Source organism: Patella vulgata, chromosome 1, assembly GCF_932274485.2.
Source record: "Patella vulgata chromosome 1, xgPatVulg1.2, whole genome shotgun sequence".
Lineage (NCBI taxonomy): Eukaryota > Metazoa > Mollusca > Gastropoda > Patellidae > Patella > Patella vulgata.
Window position 1 is genome coordinate 67,127,212 of NC_065879.2, and position 27,738 is coordinate 67,154,949.

At 37.0% G+C, this 27,738-nt stretch overlaps 1 protein-coding gene across 1 annotated transcript; it reads right to left on the reverse strand.

Moving 5' to 3' along the window:
* Nucleotides 1–17,485: 17,485 nt before the first annotated feature.
* LOC130010328 (galactoside alpha-(1,2)-fucosyltransferase 2-like) lies at nt 17,486–27,208 on the reverse strand. Its single transcript, XM_050548460.2, has 3 exons — nt 27,113–27,208; nt 20,878–21,052; nt 17,486–19,708 (listed from the first exon to the last, which is right to left on the reverse strand). Exons 2-3 carry the CDS (start codon nt 20,933–20,935, stop codon nt 18,438–18,440), a joined length of 1,329 nt encoding a protein of 442 aa, XP_050404417.2. The 5' UTR covers nt 20,936–21,052; nt 27,113–27,208; the 3' UTR covers nt 17,486–18,437.
* Nucleotides 27,209–27,738: the final 530 nt, after the last annotated feature.

Consider the following 27,738-nt stretch of genomic DNA (forward strand, 5'->3'; position numbering starts at 1 on the left):
TGTAAAATTAAAATGAAACTACTGCTAGTATCATGTTCTTGCCTAATGCAAGTATTTCAGAGATATTATTTGTACTAAACCCAAAGATGCAGCTCCTAATAGTACAGTTAATGATAAAGCAATTTAAAAAATAAAACGAACGCAATTTCTAAAGCTGCTGTAATAACTAATAAGCTAAATACTACTGCTATACAGAATCGTCAACAATAGATTTTTTACGGCCGTAATAGTTGATAGATGTGTAGAGAATTGCACGTGCGATGGCTATTTATAGTATCATAGACTCTAGCTCTGACTGTTATCATAGTGCGTAGTGTATGCGAGAAATCACTTTAAGATAAGCCACTGAAGCGTGTACATTCGCCGTGTCGAGACCAACTTTCTGCACGGTGCACGGGTCACCCTACCAACAGTGAGGCTGATGTCCCCCGCCGAAATCCCAAAATAATTAGATGACACATTTTAATTTATCGCTCATTTATTTTTTTCAAAAGTATCAAGCAATCAAACTGATTGTCAACTATACACTAAGTTTCATCACTCTCTAACAGATAGAATCAGATCGAGTTATCTTGTCCTAATGAAATAACTTAGCTCTGCTTAGCTTTTAACTCGAAATGTTAATCATAGAAATCAGTCAAGACATTCACCTAATGAACATCTACATTCAACCTCATTTAAAAGCAGAGTTTTATGTTCCAAAGTCTTGATCAATAAAATTGCTTATTCCTCCTTAATATAAACAGAAAATTCTCATCATCGAACTTAGACAAGGTAATTATATAATGAATCTATACTTGGAGTTTCATCACCCTCAGTCACTTAATTATAACCAGAGTTATCGTGCCCCAAAGCACCAACCAATCAGAGTGCTTATCTCTGCTTACCGTAAGCAGACAATGTTTATCATCGAACTAGTTCAAGGTATTCACCTAATGAACGCCTACACCAAGTTTGAACATTCTACCTCAATTAAAATGTCGTGATGTCGGGTTGTGGTGAAGAATTTTTTATGTGCACGCCAATCTGTACACAGGAGGTTGCTTTTTTGTCCTATGTACAATACTAGACACTGTTCTTTGCCAGGCCCTTTGTCCTGCACTACCGACATGGAAAAACCGCGCTGCAAAATCCCGGGGAACATAATCATGGTATTATGGCCGATAACCCGACATCACGAAATTTTAACCCGACAATACGATATTTTTCCCCGACATTACGACATTTTTAATGTCGTATTGTCGGATTAAAATGTCGTGATGGTTGTCGTAGTGTCGGGTTAAAATGTCGGGTTGTCGCCTGATGAAGGGCGACATCACGACATGATACCAATCAGCCACCATAATCAAGGCATTCGCCTAATAAACACCTACGCCAAGTGTGAACATTCTAGCTCGATTAGAATGAGAGTTATTGTGTTCCAAACTCTCGACAAATCAAATTGCTTATCGCTCTGCTTACCCTGATATAAAAACACCAAAAAATATTTTTTTTAAAAAAAAAGCTTTGGGGGTGTGTTAACTATATTAAAAACTGTTTAAAAAAACACCGGCAGTGTATTCAAAACTGTTTTAAGAAACACCGGGAGTGTATTCAAAACTGTTAAAGAAACACTGGGGTGTGTTAAATACTAGAATAACATTGACAGTGTCTTTAAAACTCGAATATCTTTGGGAGTGTGTTTATATACTGGAATAAAATTGGAAATTTGTTAACAAGTAGAATAACATTGGGGGTGTGATAAAAACAAGAATAACTTTCACAATGTTTTAAAACCTAGAATAACATTGTGAATATTATGTGGCTATTGAAGCCATGTGGATAAAATCTGGTATGTTAAAAACAACATTGTAAATTCGTGAGGCAAGGTCCTTGTATGCCGCAGACAAGATGGAAATGTGTAATGAAACGCTATACCTTGATTTAAATGATTTTAATCTAGGATCTAAATTAGTTGAATATTTATTTTGTTGTAATTGTATGAAAGTAGTAGTAAATAAATCATATAGGCGTATTTTGTTTCATGTAAAGATGCTTATGTACAGAGCAGAAATGAAATGGGGTTTGATGTCCCACGCAGGTAGACGTGTGGAAGACACACTATATTTGATGTGTACAAATAGTGAAAACACCCTATAAGCAAGCATTTTTTTAATAACACCCGATAAGCACTAGATGAAATGGGCAAAATACTCGTTAAACACTAGGTAGAAGTGAGAAAAACACGCAATGAGCACTGGGTTGAAGTGAGAAAACACTCGATAAACACTGGGTTGAAGTGAGAAAAACACCCGATAAGCCCTGGGTTGAAGTGGGAAAACACTCGATAAGCAATGGGTTGAGGTGAGAGAAAATAAACACTGGGTTGAAGTGAGAAAAACACCAGATAAGCACTGGGTTGAAGTGAGGAAAACACCAGATAAGCACTGGGTTGAAGCGAGGAAAACACCCGATAAGCCCTGGGTGGAAGTGAGGAAAACACCCGATAAGCACTGGGTGGAAGTGAACAAAACACTCGATAGGAACTCGCTTGAAGTGAGGAAAACACTTAATGAAGAGTACACTTCATGGAAACCTAATTTGCATATTTGGCATGGCTTCTTCCTCACTTCAATATCATTTCTGCCTTCTTTATTTTATTGAAAATTTGAAGTGTTGTTGTTATGGACGTGTGGTAAAAATGAACACTTCAGATATCAAATCTTTCACTTCGAGCACTTCTCGGTTTAGTGTCATCCACACTTCATATGGGTGACTTCATTTGCGTGAGGGGCAGAGGTAAGCAATTTGATTGGTTGACGCTTTGGGACACAATAACTTTAGTTCTGATTAAGTGAGAATGGTGAAACTTGGTGTATAGTTTCATTACATCAATACCTTGACTAAGTTCAATAATGAACATTTTCTGCTGAGGGTAAGCAGAGCGATAAGCAATTTGATCTGTCGAAACTTTGGAACACAGTAACTCTCCTTCTAATTGAGCAACAATGTTTACATTTGGTGTAGGTGTTCTTAGGTGAATGCCTTGATGGAGTTAGAAGATGAGTATTTTCTTAGGTTAAGCAGATCGAGACTTTGTTAATTATCGCAACAGTGGTAACAGTCACAACCGAGGCTATAGTGATTTTAAAATAAGGCTTAGGGTGAAGCAATTTGACTAATTTTCAGCATATTCCCTTTACATTATTTTTATTTTATTGCTATAACTGCCAGCTCTTTATCTAATCTGCAATTATGTATCTTTAATCTTATGGGTGTCTGGTGGCTCAGACTAGTTTGTGTCGAGTGGACGTTAAACCCCATTTCTCCCCCTCTCCAGTCGATACAGAAAAGTAAGACGTTAAACATCATTTCATTTCTTTTTCGGTCCACCCGGCCACACATGCTTGTGAACCAATCTACAACGTTCTTTCGATGCTAATGGAGCTATGTATTTTGCGTTATAACAATATTCGTCAATTTGCGGAATGATTGTGGCCTTATCTGATTTCGTGAAGCTATCGCAGACTGATTTTTCTTGATTTTTCCTACGATCGTATATACGTCAAAAATAAGTTGGGAACGTTTTAGAATAGACCTACTTAAACTTTATAATTTTTAATTTAAGAGTTTGACTACTACCATTTCTTTCAAGTGGATATATCTGCTTGTTTCAAATTGCTGGGATTGTTCATAAATTTAGTCCAGCCTCGTGGGTTTTCTCCGGGTCCTCCGGTTTCCTCCCACTGCTAAAGACCCCTACGCCTAAGCAAATTATTGAAATAAAATTTAACCATGTTAGTCCCGAAATGACCTAGTTTGTGTCGAGTGGACGTTAAACCCATGTCTTTCTCTCTCTCTCTCTCTCTCTCATAAATTCAGTTGCATAACTATTGTTATGTGGAGTTATTGCCCTTTAACTTAACCACAACTTACATTATTTAGTTAAAGGGCGTATGGCTGTATTCTTTGCAATTCTCTACGAAGTGGAAGTAGACGTAAAATTCTAGGAACGAACGATTGTTTGCAACCTTTAAATGGACGAAAATGCGCCTAACAGTACACATTAAAGGCTCAATACCACTCTTGTTGTAACAGAATAATATGTCCCAATCTTTATTCTGGTCAACAAATTGTATTATTTTACAGTATTCCAATTAATTGATGATACAAATTTCATCTTAACACACCTAATTTAAAAAATTGGAAAAATGCAACTAAATGATTTAAAAAGCCTAACGTAAACCTTTTCAAACTTGGATTTAAAAATATTTTCGAACCCTCTGGACAAGTAAAATAGGATGTAATGGATAATTTACACAACAGGTAGGACACTTAAACATCTAATACTTAGAATAAAGCTAATATTTATTTACTGGAGCTGTCAAGCCAACAAGAGTGTTATTGTCCCTTATTATAGTCATTTAGGCCTGCTTAGTCCATTCTACACGTGTTTCTATTATTTTGTTGTTTATGAATCATCCATTACTAATTACTTCCGCATTGATAGATTATAGCGTGTTGTTTACCTCCTGTGACAAACAACCAGGAAAATGTCATGTCATATTGTGTCAACATAACTTTAAACATTAATTAAATCATTTCAATGTTCATGGTTTGACATGTCCCTTGAAATACGATACGCTGTACTAAACTTTTAATTTTAGTTTCACAGACAAAAGTGTACAAATCAATATACAGTTATTTGTTTGGTGTTTTTACAGATAATTGTCTTAACTTCCTGGGGCCTGTTTCACGAAATTTTAACTAAGATAAAAATCCAAATTTTAGTAATTTGATTGGATAATATTAGATTGATTTTAGTGCTTAGCCAATCAAAATTGAAGTATCTACTAAAATTTGGATTTTATCTTTAGTTAAAATTTCGTGAAACAGGGCCCTGGTAATAGGATCGGGAAATATAGTCTCTATCTAATAACAAATATTTTCCTTTCAATACGAAACTTATGTTAGTCTATACTACTTCTTTATCAGTTGTATGTTCTATTTCATATTTTTTTGATATTTCTGACAAACGGCATCTTCGTGTGTATTCACCGCATCATCCGGTTACAGAGCTCTGTGTAGAAGCGAGTAATTGAAGTATCAATAAACCATGTTAGTAGGCAAATGACCCAGTTGGTTTTACTGGACGTCACCCCCCCCCCCCACACACACACACACACACACACGCGCGCACCTCCCTCTCTCTTATAAATTTGTATAAATATGCCGAATATTATGCGAAAGAAAATAAATGAAAACACGCGTGTGGATAAAAACAATATGGATGAGATAAAAAAAACTTAACCGAACTAAGATCTAAGGAATCGTATTAAATCAGTACATAATGACGACGCAATCATTCAAGGTTAGCAATACTTTTCTTACCGGCTTGATCTGCATTAGCCTGGTATTATCCTTTCATTGAATAAAAATGACCCTTTTTGTCCAAACGCTCTTCCATACCTTCGTCTGCCATTATACACAAATGACGTATTTGAGAACCGAGGAAAACAAGTTGCGTCCAGATGCAAAACAACTTATTATTATAAGTTGCTACTAGCTGCAACCGATTGCATGAAATTTGAACAACAAACAGAATCGCATCGCAAGATCGCTTATGTCGCCTAGTTTTGCCACTCCCAGTTGCATCGGATCGTATGGGCGATCTAAGCCGTTAATATTGCCACAATGATCGGGTGACTGTCGATGTTATTTGAATGTATTGTTAGATCTCATATGCGTTAATCGGTTCTAATATGGAACACCTAACGCGACATATGCCAGTTACATTTAATTTAAACCAATCCATGATGCCGGAAACGTTTACTAATCGTAATAACTAGCGAAAACTGAACCCGGTTTCCCCATATCTTTAGAGTAGATTGTCGTTCCATTCACGAACCACGACGCCCAGAATCCGTACGTTCCCACAGTCATAATCGTGTGATCCATGAGCGAGAGTAGAGCGAGATCTACGTTTTGTGGTCCCGAAGAAACAACAATGGCCTCAGGCTGATGTTTGAATACGTCTCTAGCCCATTCGAGTCATTGGAGTAAACGATGTATGTAATGTCGCTATATTTATTTTGCATTATTTCTTGAGCTTTGTACAAATATTCTTTCGTGGCTATTAAATAGCCTTTGTTTATGAAGCTTTTTAGAAGAAAGTTTCCACGTCGAATATGCTCGCCAATTGTGTAAGCTTTGAAACGTGCACACCAGCGTAACGTTTCGATAAGTAATTTTGTAATTTCGTTTCTGCCTTTTTTTAGAACACTGCTTCTGAAAGTAAGATATTTTCGTATATCATCTTTATAACTGTCAAAATATTTATAACTTTGTAGATAACCCTTCACTAAAACTGTTTTTTGATTTGAAATATTGTAGATATTATTCGCCACGCCACAACATGGTGGGCGTTCTTGTATTACAGTTGCGCTTTTGCACACATCCCAATTGTTTCGATGGCTTCGTCGATTTTGAAAGCGGCCTGATGATGGCTAAATACTAGATTCATTCCCTTAGCTGTAGTGTACAGTGAAGCAAACATTTGGTTACCAAACCAGAGATAATATTAATACAAATCACTTTCTGGGTTTTCGGAACTGAAACTCGTTTTGCTTCCGTTGTCGTATTGTGTATGACTTGGTGTATGTAAATATCCTTGTGCCTGGACAACACAAAGTTTGTTGGTTGTTCTTGATATTTAAACTGTGGGTATTGGTGTTTTGAGACTGGGTGTTGAAGCTACCCTTTAAGACGTAAACTACTATAAATAAAAGTAATAGTTCTGCCGAAAAAACTGAAAAAAGAGAATTGATCAGAAATACATTTTTGAAGCTAGCTCAGTTCACAGACAAGGTCATTCCAGGTCTAACATATGGTACAGTTCGCTTTTGCTTAGAGGTCTGTAGCAGTGAGTTGAAACCGGAGGACCCGTAAAAAATCCACGAGGTTGGACATGCTACTCTATTCCTTATCACGTATATGTTTAGGATCGAATCCAGGCCACTTGACTCAATGACAGATCTAATGATCTATTTTACAAGCCTTAGACTGCTAGATCACTCTACCCCAACAGCCTGGAAGCAGTGTAAGAGAGATTGGAGACTGTTAATATAGTGACGTGGCATAGTGACATGGTAGAGTGAAAGCTTGTGGTATTGTGGCAGGCGGTCGTATTGTGATTGGTGGTGGCATTGTGACGGGTAGTACAGTGACAAATCATATGTATGGCATTTAAAAACTCCGTACCATTCACCCACCTCCCCCATAGTCGAATTAAGAGCTATGGGTCCATTAATCAGTCAGTCCATTAAATAGATTCCAAATATAATTTTGCTTCCCTCTACAGTCCGAGGTCTTTCGCTCATGCGAATTGATGAAAGGTGTTCTGACAAAAACAAACCACGATAAACATAATAACTAGGACAGCTTTATACCTAAACAGCATAATCATATCCCATCTCACAGCATATCCCATCTCACACACGATTTCAATCATTACTTGTTGTTAATCGGATACTTACTTCTTGGATTGTTCAACAAAGGTAAACAGCGAAACGTCATCCGTGATACTCCCATTTTTTTTACAGTCTTTATATTGGAAGACAACTCTCTTGGGACTACGTCTCTCTTCGAATTTGAGATTAATGATGCCTTTGTGATATACTAAGAAATGAATATTGTTTTGATTTGTAATCAATATAGGACTCCATTAAAGTCACGCTATTCTGAAGGGCAAATTCAGACCAAACCCTTTTCAGACCATACACTTTATTAACAAAACAGTCCGGGTAAAAAAAACATAATTAAACATTAATCAAATCATTCCAGGCTTAGGCGCGTGTTATGATGATGATCTAAAGTCTTCATTTATGGCTATTGGTTCCGTAGCGTTATATTTTTCTGTCTGCTACGGAAAGAAATCTCATTAATGTACTTAAACATCGAGGTCTAGAAAATGTAATGGTTTGCGGTTTCCATAGTTTTATATAGCCCGCGGTGAAATGATACGTTTATCATTTGATAGGATAAGTATTCAAATATGTTTTCTTGATTCCCCTGGGTATCCTAGCTTATACCATTTAGCAACTGTTGAATTGTGATAACGTCGAAGGATAAATCTTTCATTTTAAAGAATAAATCATCTAAATTATCTACTTTTCTCTTTAGGGTCATTAAAAGTACATAATATATCTCCTTGGTGAAGTTTCGTTATTTATTTCGGGTCATGTCAAGATGTCATTTGCAATGCTGGCAGCACACCAATGATTCACTAACAGTTGGAAATCGGAATAAGAGTGCCGTGGTGCTGTCGTCATTGGATAATTGCCCTCAAGACCAGTTGATGCAGAAAAGTCCAGAGTGTAGTACTACATGTCTAGAGCAGTTATTTAAGTTCTCGGCTTAATGTACTGAAGTTGTTACCTACAAATGGGTGTCAGCTAGATTTGGGTTAATCAGGTACCTTGCAAGATTCTACCTTCTTAGACTGACTCACACATAGTTCATGCCACCATCTATTTCTGTAAGTGGGTTATTATTGTCAGGTTTCGTTAAAATGACGTACTATTGCGTTAATTGGCAGCCAGCCATCTGGTGCAGTACAGATTAATCCAATTTTATAAAATAAAGTTGACATACCTAGGTACCGAATGATCCGTCCTGACGTATCTAATTAAACTCGGTATATAAATAGACAAGCGAGATTAAGGTTCCTTTAGACATCAAAAGGGCGTACCACAGCCTCGAGGCCGGAGTAGGGACATTCTGCAGTTTTCCTAGAGTTAACTGATAATTGAGTAAAAAGCTACACAACGTGAAAGTGTCATGTCTGTCTTTTTGGAGCTGTGAAACAGGATAAGTGTCACCATAGTGTCACAAGGGTTCAATCACATTTCATTTTCTATACTTGTAAATTTGAAAATGATTTTAGAATAGGCTACTCGAGTGCTATTTTCAAGCAGTAAATCGTAATAACGGTATATACCACATGATCCCAACTCCTCATAGACTTAGAATATTCTAAATCTGGGCCCTGTTTCTCAAAATCTTAACTAAAGATAAAATCCAAATTTTAGTAGATACTTTAATTTTGATTGACTAAACACTAAAATCAATCTAATATTATCCAATCAAATTACTAAAATTTGGATTTTATCTTAGTTAAAATTTCGTGAAACAGGCCCCTGTTATCAGAGAGCTAGAAATTAATTTTTTTCTGTCGAGAGATCACCGACGTTACTGTAAATTTTTCTTCTTGGATTGTGTTTATTGCCAGGTTCTACGCCTCGGGATAGTGCAAATTCGATAATCCATATTTGTCTTACAGCTTAAGGTTTTTATAGACGAGCTACCCTTTGCAGATTTGTACAGAAACCCCAGGCCCAAGTCTTAACCCAAATCAAGATTTTATTTACATCATTATTATTATATACGCCTAATTAGGCTGAAGTATACCAAAAGGTAATGATAACGATTATCATAGAAAATACTTCAGGCCCACAGTATAAATAGCTCCTGGCTAATTATGAAGATTACGGAACGTACCGAGGTTGATTTTCCACGTTTAGCTAGCTGCGGTATTTTGATAACCGTTTAACTATATTCCCGTGTTTTATAATCATCAAAGCGGTTTATTATATAAGGATAATCATTGTTAGAGATGCATTATGTAACATTTAGTTGACAATTCTCGCTATAATAGTTAAACCAGGGAATATGTTGAACATTTTAGTCAAATTACTTCATTCTAAGCAGAGTTAGGGCTGTTTGGAGATTAGCGGAGTCTCGAATGTCATTGCTACCGTTGTTACGATAGTAAACAAATTCTCGATTATCATCAACTGACAATCGTTTTTAAATCCGTCGAAAATGAAGACCATCCGATGGCATATATATAGTTGATTATGGTTTTGGCATGTTAATAAATATATATTTTAATAATTTATATTATAACATTTAAGGTCTGAAGAAGGACCTGCAATAGCTCTTGAATAGTGCATCTTTAAATCAATATGCGACTTTTTTCGCAGCTTGTTTTATCGCGTGTGTGTGATAAACTCGATTTAATGGTCCATAGGCATTGTATGAATTGTATACGAGAACAACCAGACAACCAGTTATATATATATATGTATATCTATACATAACCGATTTCTTTTTTTTTATAAACAAAATTTTTATTCAGGATGTCTGAATGGGATTGGGGAACAGGCTTAGCCTATGTAAAAACCCTCTCCCTAGATAATATACATAGTATTATAATAAAGGAACCGATTTTGTTTTCCACTGTCAACACGGTAAGACAAACATTTAACTAAAATTATTACCCGATTTTATCCTAATCTTTAATCACGTTGAGCTTCCCTATCGCTGTCAAGGGCCGCGGTGGTGGAGTGAGTAAGACGCTAATCAGGAAGTCTCGGTTTTGCTCCCATATTTCTCCGAGAAAATTTCTTGGAATTCCCCAGCGTGGCTCCCCCTTATCAGAGGTTCAGGGCGATGGACGGACGGCCTGGTAAGTATACTGTCTAGTCAATCGGCTGGGACCAAAATCCGAGGTCAAATTTACACATTGGCGTGCACATAAAAGAACTCTTGACTGTTGGAATTCGAAATCGAAGTAGGCAGTAGCTCCACTGTCCGGGTAAAATTTCCCCCATGCTCCCTCTTCATTTGCCCAGTCGGTTCATGTCCATCACTATCCAAATACCACATCAAATCAACAAAGGGTTTTTGTTCCCTTAAGCTAATTGTAATGATTTGCTAAAATATTATGTTTCCCCCAAAGGCAGATTAAACATTTGATTCCGATCAATTCATAATACCCTACCGGACAGATTAATCAAAGCGTGTAATAATAAGCATTTATAAAGCAGTTTCCACTGTGAACTAATCAAATGACCGAACCCATAAACTAGGTTAGTTTTTAAGAATAAGCTCCTAGAATCCATAACACTTTTGAATGACAGATGAGTTATACCGTATGATGTCGTTTCCCTAATTTGCCCAGCAGTTTGTACTTTGCCGTTTGGAATGAATTTTTGAATGGAGAAATAAGTTTCAGAAATATAAGTGGATGTGAAGAATTTTCAGGTTTGATTTAAAGTATTGTTGGCACCTTTTTCCTTGATACTCCTATATGTTCGTTCCATTACACACTTTTGGGAGTGATCGTTAAAGTAAGAAAATTGTTATAAATTTATAACAGCCAACCGCGTCCAGTCTTTGATGGAATTAAAACGTGGAATTTAATATGACTTTCTTCCATCTTATTACATCTTACAAACCTCCACCAATACAAAATCTGAAAACTGGAATTGTTAAATTGTTTGTCAACCAAAATAACGTTTGTTTACATGTACATATATTTTCATAATATTGCATGTACCGGAGCATAAGCGGTTGGAATAGCATATTTAAAAAGTAGTTTGATTAAACAACAAATTATTCCATATTTCATGCACCTATTACCATGGTAATAGATGTTTACCTTATACAAGACTAGTTACTAACATTAAATGGGCTAGATATCTTTGATTTAGATCAAAATGAAATATTGAATTGGGTTGATCTAGTCTGTGGCGTGAGTCTGTGTGGTGGTGGTGGTGGGGGGCGAATAGTTTAATGTTTAGATGACAAGGTCCGCCATTGATTGACGTGGTTTTGATTCCCCGTTATCCCCGTTTCGACTGTCCAACATCGTGGGTTTTATTTCTCTGTTAAACCCTGAACGAAGCAAGTTATTGACAAAACAATTTAATACCGAAATGACGTAGTATGTGTTGATTGGATGCTATACTCTCTCTTTTGTTTTTCTCGCAAATCAAAGTGGTCTAGCTATTTTAAACAAACTATTCTTTTTACCATTTAAAAGGCTGCTATTTCAAGAAGAAGAACCATGGTCCGGCGACATTTATATAAACATATTAAATGTAAGTATTCAACAATAATACAAAACTCTTTTAAATATGAAAAAGAAATTGTGTGATATGGGGTTTAACTTCCTACTATTCTGCACCGACTGGGCTAATTAAAACGTGCATACACCATACAGTGTGCTATGTGAGAAAGTTTGCCTGGACAGCGGCACTACGTATAGTCTTATAGTATCGAATTTCAACTGTCAAGGGGTATTTTACGTGCATGCCAATGTGTACACGGGACCTCGGTATTCGTTCAGTCCGAACGACTATACGTTGTCCCTTGCAGGTCCTCTGTCCTGCACCACTGACAAGGGGAATCACGCCGGAAAATCTCGTTGACCTTTCTCGGCCAATGCAGGGATAGCGATGAACTTTCTCCAAATAAGCGAACTATCGTTTAACCCACTAAACCATCTTGGATTAGTGATAAAAGTTGGAAATACGAACATACCCTGCTCTGTGCACGACATATCTAATCAAACGATAGTTTCGAAAGAAAATTTTAAAATGATTTTGATATTTAGATGTAAGAAATACAGTCTTGCGTTACCAGCCTCAGGGAATCGTAAAGACCATGATAGACTTGACAAAACAAAGCAATAGAAAGTAGACATTTCAAACTGAGTGGTAAGATGTTTTGAAACAACATACTGATATAAACTTCCTCAAACACACCACTCATTGTTATTTTGATTTCAACTGAAACGAATCGGTATACATCTCGGTTGCTTATTTTTCTTTTAGTTTAAACGAAATGATCTAAGCTTTTCCAATTTTTCAAATATAATGTTAGGATAGTCAAATAATAAAACAACGAAAATATGTTCAATTGTTATCAGAAAGGAAACCGGGAACAAATATATGCCACTCCATTGCGAAAGCAGTATTGCCACCGCAGCACGGAAAGCAATTTTATAAAAATAAAGCCAAAGAAATATCTATCCCAACGGGGTAAATAGTCTTTACTGTGAATGACAGAATGGATTTAACTCTTTTTTTATAAGAGGGCGCTTCACGTCGGTGCATGCGGGAAGACAAAACACAATTTAGTGGGTAGTTTCGCATAATTCTGTGGTTCTTTTCCAATCTGATTAAAATACAGATCTATATATCGTTTCGTTTTTTGAATACTTTTGATGGCCTTCACTATTTGAAGATCTGATCAGTTGTACTGGGAGATCGCGTCAGGGGTCATACGAGTGGTTTTTCACCCTATGACGTTTCTAGGGGTTTACTCACAGTTCCGTGCAGAGCACGCCAAGAACTCGCCGTAACAGACCGTTTCATTGGCTAATTCCTCACATCAACTGAAAGGCCAGCTATATAACAACTTTTCCAGATTCTAGTGTTGCGAGGACATGTAAAACGAAATTTTGAACTATAAAAAAAAACGAAATGAAATAGGGTCTGTGTTTTAAACAGATTGGTTCTTTGCCTCTTTATGCATCTCCGCCTGTGCCGGCGACTTAGATTTACATTAATTTTTAAAACTTCTGTCATAATGTTTTACCATAATGTTTAAAACGTCTTTTTTATATATCATTCTATTTTTTTCAGTTTCTATGCTGGTACTCTTAGTTCTGGTATTATTGTACCACATAATGTTTTGGAACGGGGCGTCAATAAACCTAAATAATATCCACGAATTTAGTCGTGAAATTGGAAAAGATCAAGGAGTATTACAGAATCAAGTGTTGAAGAAAGAAAGTGTCGCGAAAGGTGTGAAAATAAGGAGTGCAACCAATATAATAAACCTTAAAAGTAAGGTAAATGATGTTAAAACCATCGTAGATGATGTTAAAACCATCGTAAATGATGTTCAAACTCACGTAAATGATGTTAAAGCCAGCGTAAATGATGTTCAAACTCGCGTAAAGGATGAAAAAACAACCGTAAATGATGTTCAAACAAAATCACAACTACAAAAATCTTTTTCTAATTTAAACCCTTCCCAAAAATATATCTGTGGTACCCCGGAAGGGGGCCTGGGAAACGAAATGTATATCTTCGCGTCTATGTACGGAACAGCGAGACGACACGGTGTAAAACTTATTATGAATAATGACGCTCATTTAAAGAAAGCGTTCAATATAGATGGAGCTTATGAAACCGATTGGGAAAAGTGTACAAAGGCCCCAGTCATTCATGAAGAAGCGTGTTGCCGCGTGTCGAAAAATATTTACAATGTTTCAACGGGTGAGACTGTTTTAGTTAAAGGGTATATGCAGAGTTATAAATACTTTTATCAACACACAGCAGAAGTCCGTAAATATTTGAAATTCAAGGACAGTGTTTTAGACGAGGCAAAGGATAAACTTCGAAAACTTTTATCACAGCCGTATCAAGGACATGTCGTCGAAAACAGAACGTTCATAGGTGTTCATATTCGCCGCGGTGATTACTTAAACGCCCCTAAAATAAAATACGGGTACAAAGTGGCCTCAAAGGAATATCTTTACGCGGCACAGGAGTACATGCAGAAAAAATATTCTAATATAACCTATGTCGTTTGCTCAAATGACCTCGCTTGGACAAATAAAGTATTCAAAAACCAACGTGATGTCATTACGGTTCCCATGGGTCCCGCGCACGTTGATCTCGCGCTACTCTCGCTCATGGATCACATGATCATGACCGTTGGAACATACGGGTTCTGGGCATCATGGATGGTAAACGGGACTGTGACCTATTATAAAGGTTTCACTAGACCAGGATCAGAATTTAGTAAAAGTTTTGGTAAAGGCTTTGAAGATACCTTTCCGGAATCGTGGATTGGCTTATAGACCTGTTGGACAAAATTAAAGCTAATAGACCTTCATATACATGTATTAGTTTAAGCATTTGTATCACTACGGTTGTTTATCATTTGGCGTGCGGTACTATAAGAAGTAGCTCAAAAATACGATACAATATATTCAAAGACCGAAATAAAGATGTAAATCGATGGACTAAGAGCATAAATTTTGATACAGACAGGGCATATAACTTTATTAGAATTCTAAGAAAACGAAAATATAGGGATAAAGTTCAGTACCAAATAATATGGAATGATACATCTAAAACTTGGGAACCAGAAGAAAATATTGACGAAATCCACCGTAGGAATTTCAATAATAATTACAAACCAAATGGCTTGAGACGACACAAAAAGAAGAAATATTTCACTAAAAGTTAACTTCGATCTATTAGGGAAATACGATGAATGAAATTGTTAATGAGATATGATTGGTCTCTCATCTACACAGCAATGTGTATAAGTGCTAGAAAGTTCCAGTGATAGCTACACTTGTTCTTCAACCCAGACTTATCACATCACATTATTTATTTTTTCATCCACAGGAAGACCATTCAGTGTCACTTTTATCTTTTTGAAATGGATCGTTCTGTTAAGTTTATTCAACATGATTTATTCCCCTCATTTCATACTGTATTGATGTTAGAATGAACTACAGGTTCATTATGTGAATTTAGCCCTGTTATATCTCTGTCATTATGTCCTGCCCATTGGGATTTCATGAAGTGTTGCATTAATATTTTATTTATATGTACTTATTAAGTTCACCATTTTATAAAATAGAATGGGTAATTTGTTGTCTTCAAAATTTAAATTGTTCATTCCTTAGTGTTATGTTTAGTCTACCATATTTTGTAAGTTTTATCATATTAATTGAATTAGTCTATAATCAATTTAAACACCCTACTGTGTGTGATTTATTGTTTGCTTTTACGGAGAAAAGCGCTTTTCGGGAAGACGGGTGTTGTTATAGTGTGTCTTTCTATATATTTTATTACTATTTAATTTTAGTCAAAATAGCAATTGACCAATGTCTGAATTGATATCTGACTAATCTTTCAAGTCTTTTAACTGTTTGGGTTTATACTTAATATAACGATATATATTACGTATTTATAGTTAACACGCTTCTTGCTATGCCCATATCTTCTTCTGTATTTAAACATCTGTTTCCTATTTACAATTTAACATCTCTGATCAAATATTACTATATAATATTGGACTTAGACAAGCAGTTCAAACAGAATCAAAATGCGGAGGCCAAGGTTATACGAGGTGTAACTGTTCTAAAAGTGGGAAACAGTGTGCCACAAATAAGTGAAAATGTTACAAGTTGGGTTTGTTATGTAACAGCAGATGCCACAACAGCATCAATTGTCAAAACAAAAATTGTTGACATATTTCAATGCCACTTATATCATGGTTGTAATCAAGTGGACATGTACATGTTACCATTTGTCTGAGTATTTGAGTATTTCACATGTATTCTATCGGGAAATCAGAAATTCATGTATTTTCATACTGTGTGAAATAAAGTCAATTCATCCTTCAAAGTGTGTATGATATTTGTCATTTATTTAGTTAAAAACAACAACTCTAGTGACAAACCTATTAAAGTATCTTTTATATGAAATGGAGCCTATGTGATCACAGAACAAAACCTGTGGTAATCTAGTCTTCTCAATAATCGCTCTTCAACAATCAGTCAAAGTGTACAATAATTGGGCTAATAAATCAGGCAATGTACACAATGCCTGGAAATTTTAGGCAATGTACACAATGACTGGCATCATTAGACAATGTACACATTGACTGGTTATTTCAGGCATTGTACACATTGCCCGATTGTAGACATTGACTGTAACATATATATGTTCTATATTCTACTGTAACTTTAGTCTGGTGACCGGCTCGCCCTAGCGATACCTATCTAGTTATTGTGACCGTTAGCCAGTTTTGGACAATCGTTTATTAAAAGTACAATTTTAACTTTTTATCTGAGTTTTCGTCGTTGGTGTTTGAATAAGCTACAACCACCAGAAACATCACTTCAGCAGTTCTGATCACTCTAGTCAAAACTGTATTGTCTTCGACTACAATATTCAGCTGTTATTAGTCCAATGGGTGTTCTTATACTAAAGATAGTTTATTCCATAATATTGGTAGTTGAACACTAGAACAGATTGAAATTAATTTCATTTATTTAATATCTGATAATGTTATATAATACCTCTTCAAAGCTTCAAACCCCTCGAATAAAGCATTTGATTGATGAATAAAATAGATTTTTATCTTCTGTTTTGATACGTTATGTACTCTGCAGTGTAGCTTAGGCGGGGTGGCAAAACTTTTCCATGGAAGCATATAGATAGGCCTACCATTCGTAATTTTTACTTTTCGGTCATTCAAAACGCGAAAGTCAAAAAGTAGAGATCGCTAATATCGCGATGTGTTACTTTCCCAATTTCTACTGTTCAAAATGTATTTTTGCTTGATGTGCGTGTTGACTTCTTACTAACTTGAATAAAATACAAAAATATAACATCGTGCTACGTCAAGCAAACGTGTAACTCGAAATGTAGAAGTCACGACAAAACAAGATCTAATATCGTGGTCTGTTTATTTCGGCTTTGGCTTTCTGAATGAGGTAAAGAAGAAATTACGAATGAAAGTTATTGACTTCCATTTTTTCCGTTTTTACCGAATCTGGCAGTTGTACATGAACTTATGATGTATAATAATAAATGTAAAAAAAATACAAATGAACGGAGTTTGTATTCATTTTATTGATCAATTACAATCAGCCCATTTGGACCCGCATTAATATCATGATTCAGCCGTCGACATGTTTTACATTTTACATTTCATTTTTAGACTAACCAAATGTATTCGTGAAAGATCGCAGGGGAAGATAACCCTTATATTCCTGATATGGGACCTGCTTCATAAGGGTAGGTACAGATACAAGAAGACTTACACGCCCTTTGTAAAATGAGACCAAGGGAAATACCGGATCCTTATATCGTTGTTGGATTTTGTACATGGAAATGAAGAATATTTTTTTCTAATTTCTATCCGGGAGTGGGTAATATGGTGAGCTTCACATCTAAGAGGTTTGTGAGTATGAAAAGGGGTAAGCAAAAACATCCCGTTTGACAGGTAACGAGAGTAAAATATAACAATTATATGTTAGTCTCAGAATGATTTATGTTAGTCTGCAGTTCATTCACATTAGTTCTATGCACGTCCTTGACCTTAAGAGTATATAGAATCGCTGTAACATTTGGTAACGTCTTATGGGAGAGAGAGAGAGAGAGCGAAAGAGAGAGAGAGAGAGAGATAGAGAGAGAGAGGGGGTTAACGTCCACTCGACACAAACTAGGTCATTTCGGGACTAACGAATGGTTCAATTTTATTTCAATAATTCGCTTGCGCGTAGGGGTCTTTAGCAGTGGGAGGAAACCGGAGGTTGAACAGGAGACGCTACTCCTTGTCACGTACAACCGGGGAATCGAAACCACGCCAGTTGACTCAATGGCAGACCGTATGATACAGCGCGCACGTGCTAACCATTCGCCCCCCCCCCCCCCGTAACGTCTTAGGTCTCCGTGGAATATCACTACTAAATAGAATGACATACACACATCAGGGGGAAGATTCCGGAAAACAACCCCCAGGAAAACTATAGTTATACTCAACCCTCAAAGCAACCACGAGCGACTGTATAATTATAAACCAATCCAAGATGCAGGGATGGTATCGAAATGGTCTTTATCAAATAGTTTACTGTATACCGAACCAGGTTTAGCAAACTCTCTAAGGTAAATAGTCGTACCATTCACAAACCACGACGCCCAGAATCCATATGTTCCAACAGTCATGATCATGTGATCCATGAGCGAGAGAAGAGCAAGATCCACGTGAGCTGGTCCTATAGGAACTATAATAGCGTCTGTTTGACCTTTGAACACATCATTTGTCCACGCGAGGTCATTTGAGCAAACAAAGTAAGTTATATTAGAATATTGAGTCTCCATGTATTTCTGCGCACGGAAAATGTATTCCTTTGGTGCCGTGACGTAACCAAACTTTATACTATTGGATGATAAATAGTCCCCACGTCGAATATGTACACCTATTAAAGTCCGCTTCTCTTTATTTTGACCGGGATATCGCTTTTTAAATAGATCGTTTAATTTATTATTTGCTTCGTTTAGGACGTTATTTCTAAATATCAAATATCTACGGACTTCGTCCCTGTGGTCATCAAAATATTTATAACTTTGAAGGTATCCACCCAATATAACTGTCTTTTCGTTTGAAACGTTATAAATATTTGGCCACGCACGACAACATGAAGGTTCACTAATGGTTGTAGCGTTCTTGCACAAGGTCCAATTTGTATTATAGGCTCCCTCTATGTTAAAAGTTGCCCTCAACGTTGCATCGTTTTTCATCACTAACGCCATATTTTTCCGTCTTGCGGTTCCGTAGGAAGCGGCAAACATATATATTTTGTTTCCAAGACCAGCACTATTTTGCTTACAAACATACGTTTTCTTTTTAACGTTAGCATGTGAACTCGTTCTAACGCTGTGTGCAATTGTCGCCGTGTGTTTAACAATCCTAGTAGGTGTAACACTAGGTTTAGTGTTTTTAGTGTTCGACGTAACAGATGTGCCAATAGGTGTTACTTTGGTCGTAGTTGTAGTCTTTTTATTCTTGGACGCAAGCTTATTTATTACTATGTTTGTAATACCAACCACACGACGAATAGATGTCGGACTTGGGGATTGGACAGCTTTCCCAGTTGCTTGGGAGTTATTTTCTTTCCATTTTGTTAACTTTGGTTCATTGTTAGTGAATTTATTAAACCGCTGTTTCCCGACGGCGGAAAATCCACTTGAATGTATCTGCGACAATATATGGCCTTGGAAGTTAGTGCGGCTTTGAAATACAACCAACCCGACCACAACAGCCGCCAAAATCAGTACAGATGCTGAAAATATAAAATAGATTCCATGTGAAAACAGAGAACGAAATAGATACATAACGGCTGGGTTTAATTCTTGTGTCATGCACCCGAAACCGAGCGTAACCAGGTACTGGACCAAGGCGAACCACCGGCTCAAGTCAAACGTTTTTATTACTGATATCCTGTTCTCTAGACCTAGACCAGGAGATACTGCTACTATATTACTACTATTACTACTTGGCTAAGTGGTTAAGGCGCTGGCTCGCTAGCCTGAAGGTCGGGTGTTCGATCCCCGCATTGGCCGAGAAAGTTCATCCAGATTTTCCGGCGTGGTTCCCCCTTGTCAGTGATGCAGGACGGAGGGCCTGACAAGGACAGCTGTCTAGTCATTCGGATGGGACGAAAAACCGAGGTCCCGTGTACACATTGGCGTGCACGTAAAAGATCCCTTGGCAGTTGGAATTCGATATAAGAGTAGGCCGTAGCGCCGCTGCCTGGGCAAAATTTCCCTCATAGCACACTATATGGCGTATGCCCGTCTTCATTAGCCCAGGTTAGGAGCAGAACAGTGGGACGTTAAACCCCATTTCATTTCATTTACTATTACTACTACTACTACTAGTAATAATAATAATAATATGACGAAGACGATGATCTTAAGCTATCCCTACACTATTTAAATTAAAATCAGGCTTCATGTGTAAAATCTCACTGTTTTGTATTTTGCACCTGTGGCACGTCAACAGAAATGTGTTTACATTTTAATAGAAATCAATAACATAATAATTAATTTTCTAATTAATATAAATATTTCAAAGGGACAACAAACCACAGAATATGGTCTATCCATATTCTTAAACCTGGAAATACGTCCACAGAGCAGCCATAATATTATATTAAAATCTGTAGCCTCTATGTTCCAAAGGTTTTCGGCAAAAGGGGAGGGAGTTAACTCCGGGATGGAAAGGGGTGGATGGCCGAATGGCTAGCACGTGCCCGCTGTATCATACGGTTTGTCATTGAGTCAACTGGCGTGGTGTACGTGACAAGGGGTAGGGTCGCTTGTCCAACCTCGTGGGTTTTCTCTGGGTCCTCCGGTTTTCTCCCACTGCTAAAGATGCTCAAGGTAATTATTAAAATAAAATTAAGCCTAGTTTGTGGCGAGTGGACGTTAAACCCCCTTAAATACTTACTGAACTTCGACAATACTGGTCTAATGTTGCGAAAGATCTTCTTTGTCAACAAGGTCATTTTACAACTATCAAATTTCTTTCTATGAAGCGACAACACCGTCTTGTTTAACTTCTACTTTATGAAGTAGTTTTACAGTTTATCAGCTGTCGATGAATTGTTTCCTTGAAATTGCGCCTAGAAAAAAATAATGCATATACATGTTAAAACGTACTTTGTTTGGTTTGGTAGGTTGTGTTGGATTTGTGTGTGCGTCGGTGTGGGTGTATATGGTGTATATCGAGGACACACATCTGAATACACACCTTCTAATCACGGACCTGTGTCAACCGAGGACGTCCTCGGTTCAACCCAGGACTTTTTGAACTAAATCTAGGACTGTAACGATGTTCAGACGCCCGGATTTAATATCCCATTTGATTTTAAGGTCGATCTGAGGTGATCCGCGTTAAGCGGTATTCTACAGTTGGGGTGTATCTTTCGTGTGTGTGATCTGAAAAGGGAAAAATATGATTATGTGTATCAAGTCCGCAGTGAGTTTTTATTGGACACGGAGTGTATCAAGTTCTCAGTTAACCGATGTCTACCATACACATCATATATGGTCACGTGGGAGAAATAAGTTATTATTTATACCATATCTAAACTTAACCGTTTTAAACCCGCACGATATTAAAAATCTAGCCATCTAGTCATTATATTACTTCTGGCGTAACTTATATTACTTATTTTTACCTGGCGTAACATATAAGATTATTGCCGAAATCATAAAGATAAAATAATGAGTAATCAACAGTTGAAATATTAATAAGTCGCGCAATTTCAAGTCGTGTTATATAATGCGTAGGTACCAATGGGCAATTTTTGCCTTGCCGATGTACTAAAGATATAAAGCGTCGGGAACAGGTTTTCAGGTGTCCTAGGGGAGCTCCTGGGGCATCGCGAGCCACGTGGACCCATCGGGAGGTGTAGCACTATCATCGTTGCGACATTGTTTTTAAATTTATAGACAAGGAATAGAGAAATAAGATCGGTTAAACAACATATTTTATCTTTACAATTTATTCTCTATTGTCAGTATAGTAGCTATGGTATGAGTTTATTTAAAACGCAAATTAATTGTTTGTGAAATAGCGTGAGAATAACAGGAAAGGGGTTTTAAGTTCAAGGATAGATTGTGTCGAAAAACATGTGACGGAAATTTACGATTGCATCATTTGGCTTATTTGACCAATCTCTGTAATTATTTACATCATATTTGACCAATTAGATAATTGAAGATCCAAAGCCAAAAGCTACAAAACTATCATATTTGTGAGAATTCGTTAGACAGCAGCTTGGTTCTAGAAGTGAAAAGATGTAGAAGTTTCTATTCAGCAGACTCGCCCATATCGAGTCTGGCTGGCTAGGGTTTGAGATTGACTTTAGTATTGTAATCTATACTAATGCTTATATGTATCCAGCTTGATATATAAAATGTAAAAACGAACAGTTGCATTGTTATAACTACTGAGAAGACAAACGTCTTAAGAAAACAGTAAGAAGTAAATACACAACGTGAAGCAGAAGTAAAGACAGCTAGAGGCAAATTCTGGACGATAACAAGGCTACTAAGATATGTAGTAAGAAAAGATGCATGGGTCGTACGTAGGATGTGGCGATCGATTAGGATCTCCCGCTCTCCACGTCTGACAGAAGGTCCATGGTGCTACAGAGGTCACGGAAGAACTGCGAAAAGTTTCAATGTTTTCATTGTCAGGAAAATAGATCGGGAGGCATCCCCAGAGCTTTCCAGATTCACAAGGACATTCCGGGGATGCTTCCCTGGAGCTTCCGCGAAATATGCTCCGGGGCATGACCGATGTCTTGCTGATGTATCAGAGGACCTTTGAGGATATTTGAATCGGGGATGCCTCGGGGAAAAAGTATTCTTCAAGGAAGAATCTCGGAGCCTCCCCGTCGGGTAAACATCGGGCAAATTTTCAATACTAGCTTTGAAATTTATCGCAGTTATCCCCAGGCTTCCCGATGGTTTCATATGGCCCGCGACTACTCCGAAGCATCGGCGATGTCTTGCTGACTTATCAGGCGACCTTTGAGTATATTTGAAGCAAAATATTTCGCTGAAGCTTCACTGCTCCAGAGAAGCATCTCCGGAGCTTCCCCGTCGATATGGAAAGCTGCCGGCATGCCCTCCCGGCCTGTTTTCCAGACAAAACGTCGGGAACACATCGGAAGAAATTCCAATGCCAGCTTTGAAATTTTTTGCAGTTCTCCTGAGTCCTCCTAATGGTTCAACATTGCTCATGATGACCCCGAAACTTTCCCTTCACACCGGGCGCCTCGGGGGATCATCAATTTCAGTCGGTAGTATATCGCCGATGCAAAAAATGCCCAGTAGGACCTTGGCATATGTGTCGCCGATTGAGATCTCCCGACATGAATATTCACCCGATGATTTTGATTATCGGCAAAGGTACCCCGGAGCTTTCCCGGTTATTGGGAGCCATCCTCGATGATTCATGGCAATTGCTCGGGGCGGGGCATTCCCGGAAGATTGTGACCATAGCCTAAGCATCAGTGCACATTCACCAGACCACTCCCGATGCTTAATAAGTTCTATTTCTGACGGGACTACTTCGTTTCTTTGGGCAAAAACATCGGGACCCATCGGGAGAAAATTTAATCTCTTAAAAAGTTAAGTTCTTAAAAGTTTAAATTAACACTGTAAACCTCAGAATGCCTCGTTCGGCAATTTTGTTCAAACGTGGCAAAAATGTGTTATAATTTTTGCCACAATTTTGCCACGTTGTGGAGTATAAAGGCGCGTTCACACTGGGGGTTTAATCTGAATTGAACTCAGAATAAAGTCTTATTCCGGATTTAGGTGAAATGAAATAGGGTTTAACGTCCTACTCTGCTCCGAACTGTGCTAATGAAGACAGGCATACGCCATACAGTGTGCTATGAGGGAAATTTTGCGTGGGCAGGGGCACTACTTCCTGATCTTATATCGAATTCCAACTGTCACAAGGGATCTTTCACGTGCACGCCAATGTGTACACGGGACCTCCGAACGACAAGACAGCTGTCCTTGTCAGGCCCTCCGTCCTGCATCACGGACAAGGGGAATAAAGCCGGAAAATCTGGCTGAATTTTCTCGACCAATGCAGGGATCGAACACCCGACGACCTCCAGGCAAGCGAGCCAGCGTCTTACCCACTTAGCCACCGTGTCCCCGTTGAGGATGCAAATATCGATTTAAGCCGATAATGAATTTTGTTTCTAAATGTGAAGACATATTTATATCGGTTTCTGCATTGATGTTGTTAGACTTTTCCTCATACATGAACATAATCGACCCATAAGCCACGTTTATCTTGAATAACCAATCACGAGCAAGGATTTAAACACTAAAGCACCAATATAAAATATTATTTCCGGGACAAAAATGAAAGCAACATGTCGACAAGAAGTTGATAGCTAAAACCTTTAGATCTAAAATTAACGACCACATAAAAGTTACTGATTTTATTTCCAAACACAATTGATGCATACTATTTACAGCGAGAACCCCCCAATAATTATTTCTTTTTAACGCAAGGATACTTCCCACAATTAGACTATTGAACAATGGAGGTTATCATTTGTTTTATACACAAATAACTGATCACATGACGTGTTCGTTTGAACATCAATATAAAACATATAACGTTGCCATCTCATCATGATGGTTTAAGCCACTCAATGTTCCAAATACCAGTTAACTGTTTGATTAAGAAATAATAACAACTTCCTAAGTTAATCTGGCAGACAATAAACCGTCGGACTAACAGTAAGTAATACCCTGACATTCTTGTCCAGTGCCTGCCCCATCCAATATTTTTCTAGTAAGACTGGGCGTCTCTACGTTCATATACCAAATTTGATATACTTCTATTGGAAATAACTACCCTATAAATACTTTCGTGGGAATGTATCTTTCATATCTTAAAGGTTTACGTTAATATCTTACAAGATTAAGTTCAAGTTGAAATTTGAAAATGTTAGTACTTTAAAAGCTCAAGTTAATATCTTAAACGGTTTTATTTTAAGATATTGACTTTAAATTTCCCCATTTACCATCGCTGCGCTCTCCCGTCTTCCCTCCGTTTCCCCTCCGTTTCAGTTCACTGTCCTTCTGGTCTCATTTACCAAATAATTCCTTAATTAATAATATAGAGTTAACTAGAGTTTATAATTGTCTCGTGTACCCTCACCCAACGCCCCCAGCCTTTCTTTTACTACTCCAATCATTTTCAGACCATTACAAACTGATAATGACGATGATAATGTTAATGGTGATGCTGATGATGAATTATGTTACTGCCGCAATGTAAATTTTGGAATTACATATTAGAGATCCAGATTCCCATGTATTCGATTGTGTGCGAGTCATCGATTGTTCAAATACAGACTGTAAGACCTCACTTATATTGGTTCCGGAAATTAGAAGTTTCAGTGGTTGAATCAATTAAAAAAAAATTCTTTCAATGAGCTACTCCTGTGGACAAAGGGGGCCTGTCCTCGAATATAGAGTGTTGAGCCCACTCAATTTATATTTTTGATATACATCCTCGGATGTGAGTGTGTGTGTACTCGGTTGTTGGTGTTCACCATACACAAAGTCCCCATTTGTCCGTATTAAAAGATAATGTACGTTAAACATGCATTATGTAAGAGCAAAATCTGCTTATTACAAGTCTTTCTTTAGGCCTGAAATGTTATCTAAATTATCAATTAGACATTAATTAACTTATCCAGACCATAATAAACTCTCGATGTCAAGGCCAGCCTTCGATGTTGGCTGGATTAGATTCATATATGCCGCTAACGGCTATTGATAATTAAATCACAAAAAGTGGATAATCGAGACTATGCTGTTTATATTAATGATTTTAGTAATGATGACCGAGACTATGCAAAAATTTCACCCGCTTCTTTCTCGGCTCATAGTGGATCAATTTGACTGAAATTTCCAGCAAATTACCTTTACACTATCTAGTTTTTAACTATTATAGCGAGAACTGCCATCTCTTTATCTTATCTCCCATAATGTATCTTTAATAAAAAAAAACCTCTTCTATCGCGATATTGCACCGCAAATCAATTATAACGGTTATGTTGTCTTTTTTCCCATGTGTGATCAAAGGGAGAACAAAAACGTAGTTATTTACGGGTTAAAGACCACAATAAGTGTCAAGAACACAAGTCCTCGATTGTTCACATACAGTCTGTACGACCTCAGTCAGACTGGTTTAGAAAATTAAAAGTTTTATGTGGCTGAATCAATAAAAAAATATATTCTTTCAGTGGGCTGATCATGCGGTCAAAGGGGATCTGTTCTCGGATATAGAGTATTGATCCCACTCAATTTATATTATTGATATACACTTGTAACGTCCTCGGATGTGAGTGTGTGGGTGTGTGTGTGTGTGTGTGTGTGTGTGTGGGGGGGGGGGGGTTATCATCAAATAGTTTTTATTTAATAGCGAATAAAAATGGTATATTTTTTAAAAATATTTTACAATCCAAAGTTTGCCTCCAGGTACAGACTATAATTACCTAAAAGGATTTCGGTCTTTTTGTTTGATTTTTTTTTTGGTTTTTTTTTTATTTATTTATTATTTTTTTTTTTTGCTTTAATTCTTAATTTTCTGTCCAGGAACTACTATGATCTGCGTTAAATCTCTATACACCTGGCAGGGAACGTCACAAAGGCGATTTTTAAAAAGAGTCATGTTTTACTTTGTCCTAAAAACCCTAAATGTTGTTGTATATAAGATATAGGACACAATTAATTCCTACGAATGTAGTGCAAAAGTTTTTATAATTACTAGTCTTTCTCTCTCGTTGACGTTTTGGTATAGAATCGCATTAACAGCTTTTAAGTTGTATTGTCCGCCAGGTTTTGAGATGGAACGATAACAGATTTAAGAAGTTGGTTATGTTGAAATGTACGGCGGACCGTTGCATGTTTATTAATATGCTACTTCAAGTATGTGTCTCTGAAGATTTCCATCAGGATCCGTATAATTCTTCGCTTTGTATTAAACTTCATACATCTTTATAGATGAAAATTATCATTTCAAAAATAATTATAGAGAACTTGACTTCTAAATTGGATAGAGCAGTTGACATATGGGCGAGTTGACCACTTCGTAAAAACGATAAAAAGAAAAAAAGAACAAAATTTACCTTTATGAATCAAATCTTCAGAACATCAACACACACTTCATCATTTTACAATAGTCTCTACATTATAAACTATTTTCACAGTTAGTTGTTTTTTACAGTTCATTATTTTCAAAATCGATGAGAAAACCAGCGCAATGAACGCTGTTAATCTATATACTGGTGATAATGACAAAAATCAATATTCATGCATATTAAAATGATATGTGCCCATAAATATGCTTTAATAAAATCGAAATTAAAAAAATAATTAATCGGGAATGTACCATACTATTCGACCTTTGCACCTTCCATATAGATAATCAATCCTTTAAGATATCCAGGTGTCTTCAGTATAAACATCCACTGTTAAAAATGTCCAAAAGAGGCTCATGTAAGATCACTAAACAGAATTAAAAAATGCTTTATGGCATCTATTAAAGATACGTTTTGGGAGATCAGATAATTGTCAAAAACTAAATAATATAAAGGGAATTTGCTGACAATTTCAGTCAAATTGATCCACTCTGAACCGAGAATTTAACGATTGTATTTTGGGCCTAGCTTTGATCGATCATCATTACTAAAGTTGGTACGATAAAAAACATTTTTTGATTTAATCATGAATGAGCGTTGAGCGGCAGATCGGA

Bases quoted from the DNA above. Each gene is read 5' to 3' on its own strand.
- LOC130010328 (XM_050548460.2), bottom strand. From the start codon at position 20,935: ATGACCTTGTTGACAAAGAAGATCTTTCGCAACATTAGACCAGTATTG. The intron at 19,709-20,877 runs GTAAGTATTTAA...TTATATTTTCAG, and splicing joins ACCAGTATTGTCGAAGTTCA to CATCTGTACTGATTTTGGCG.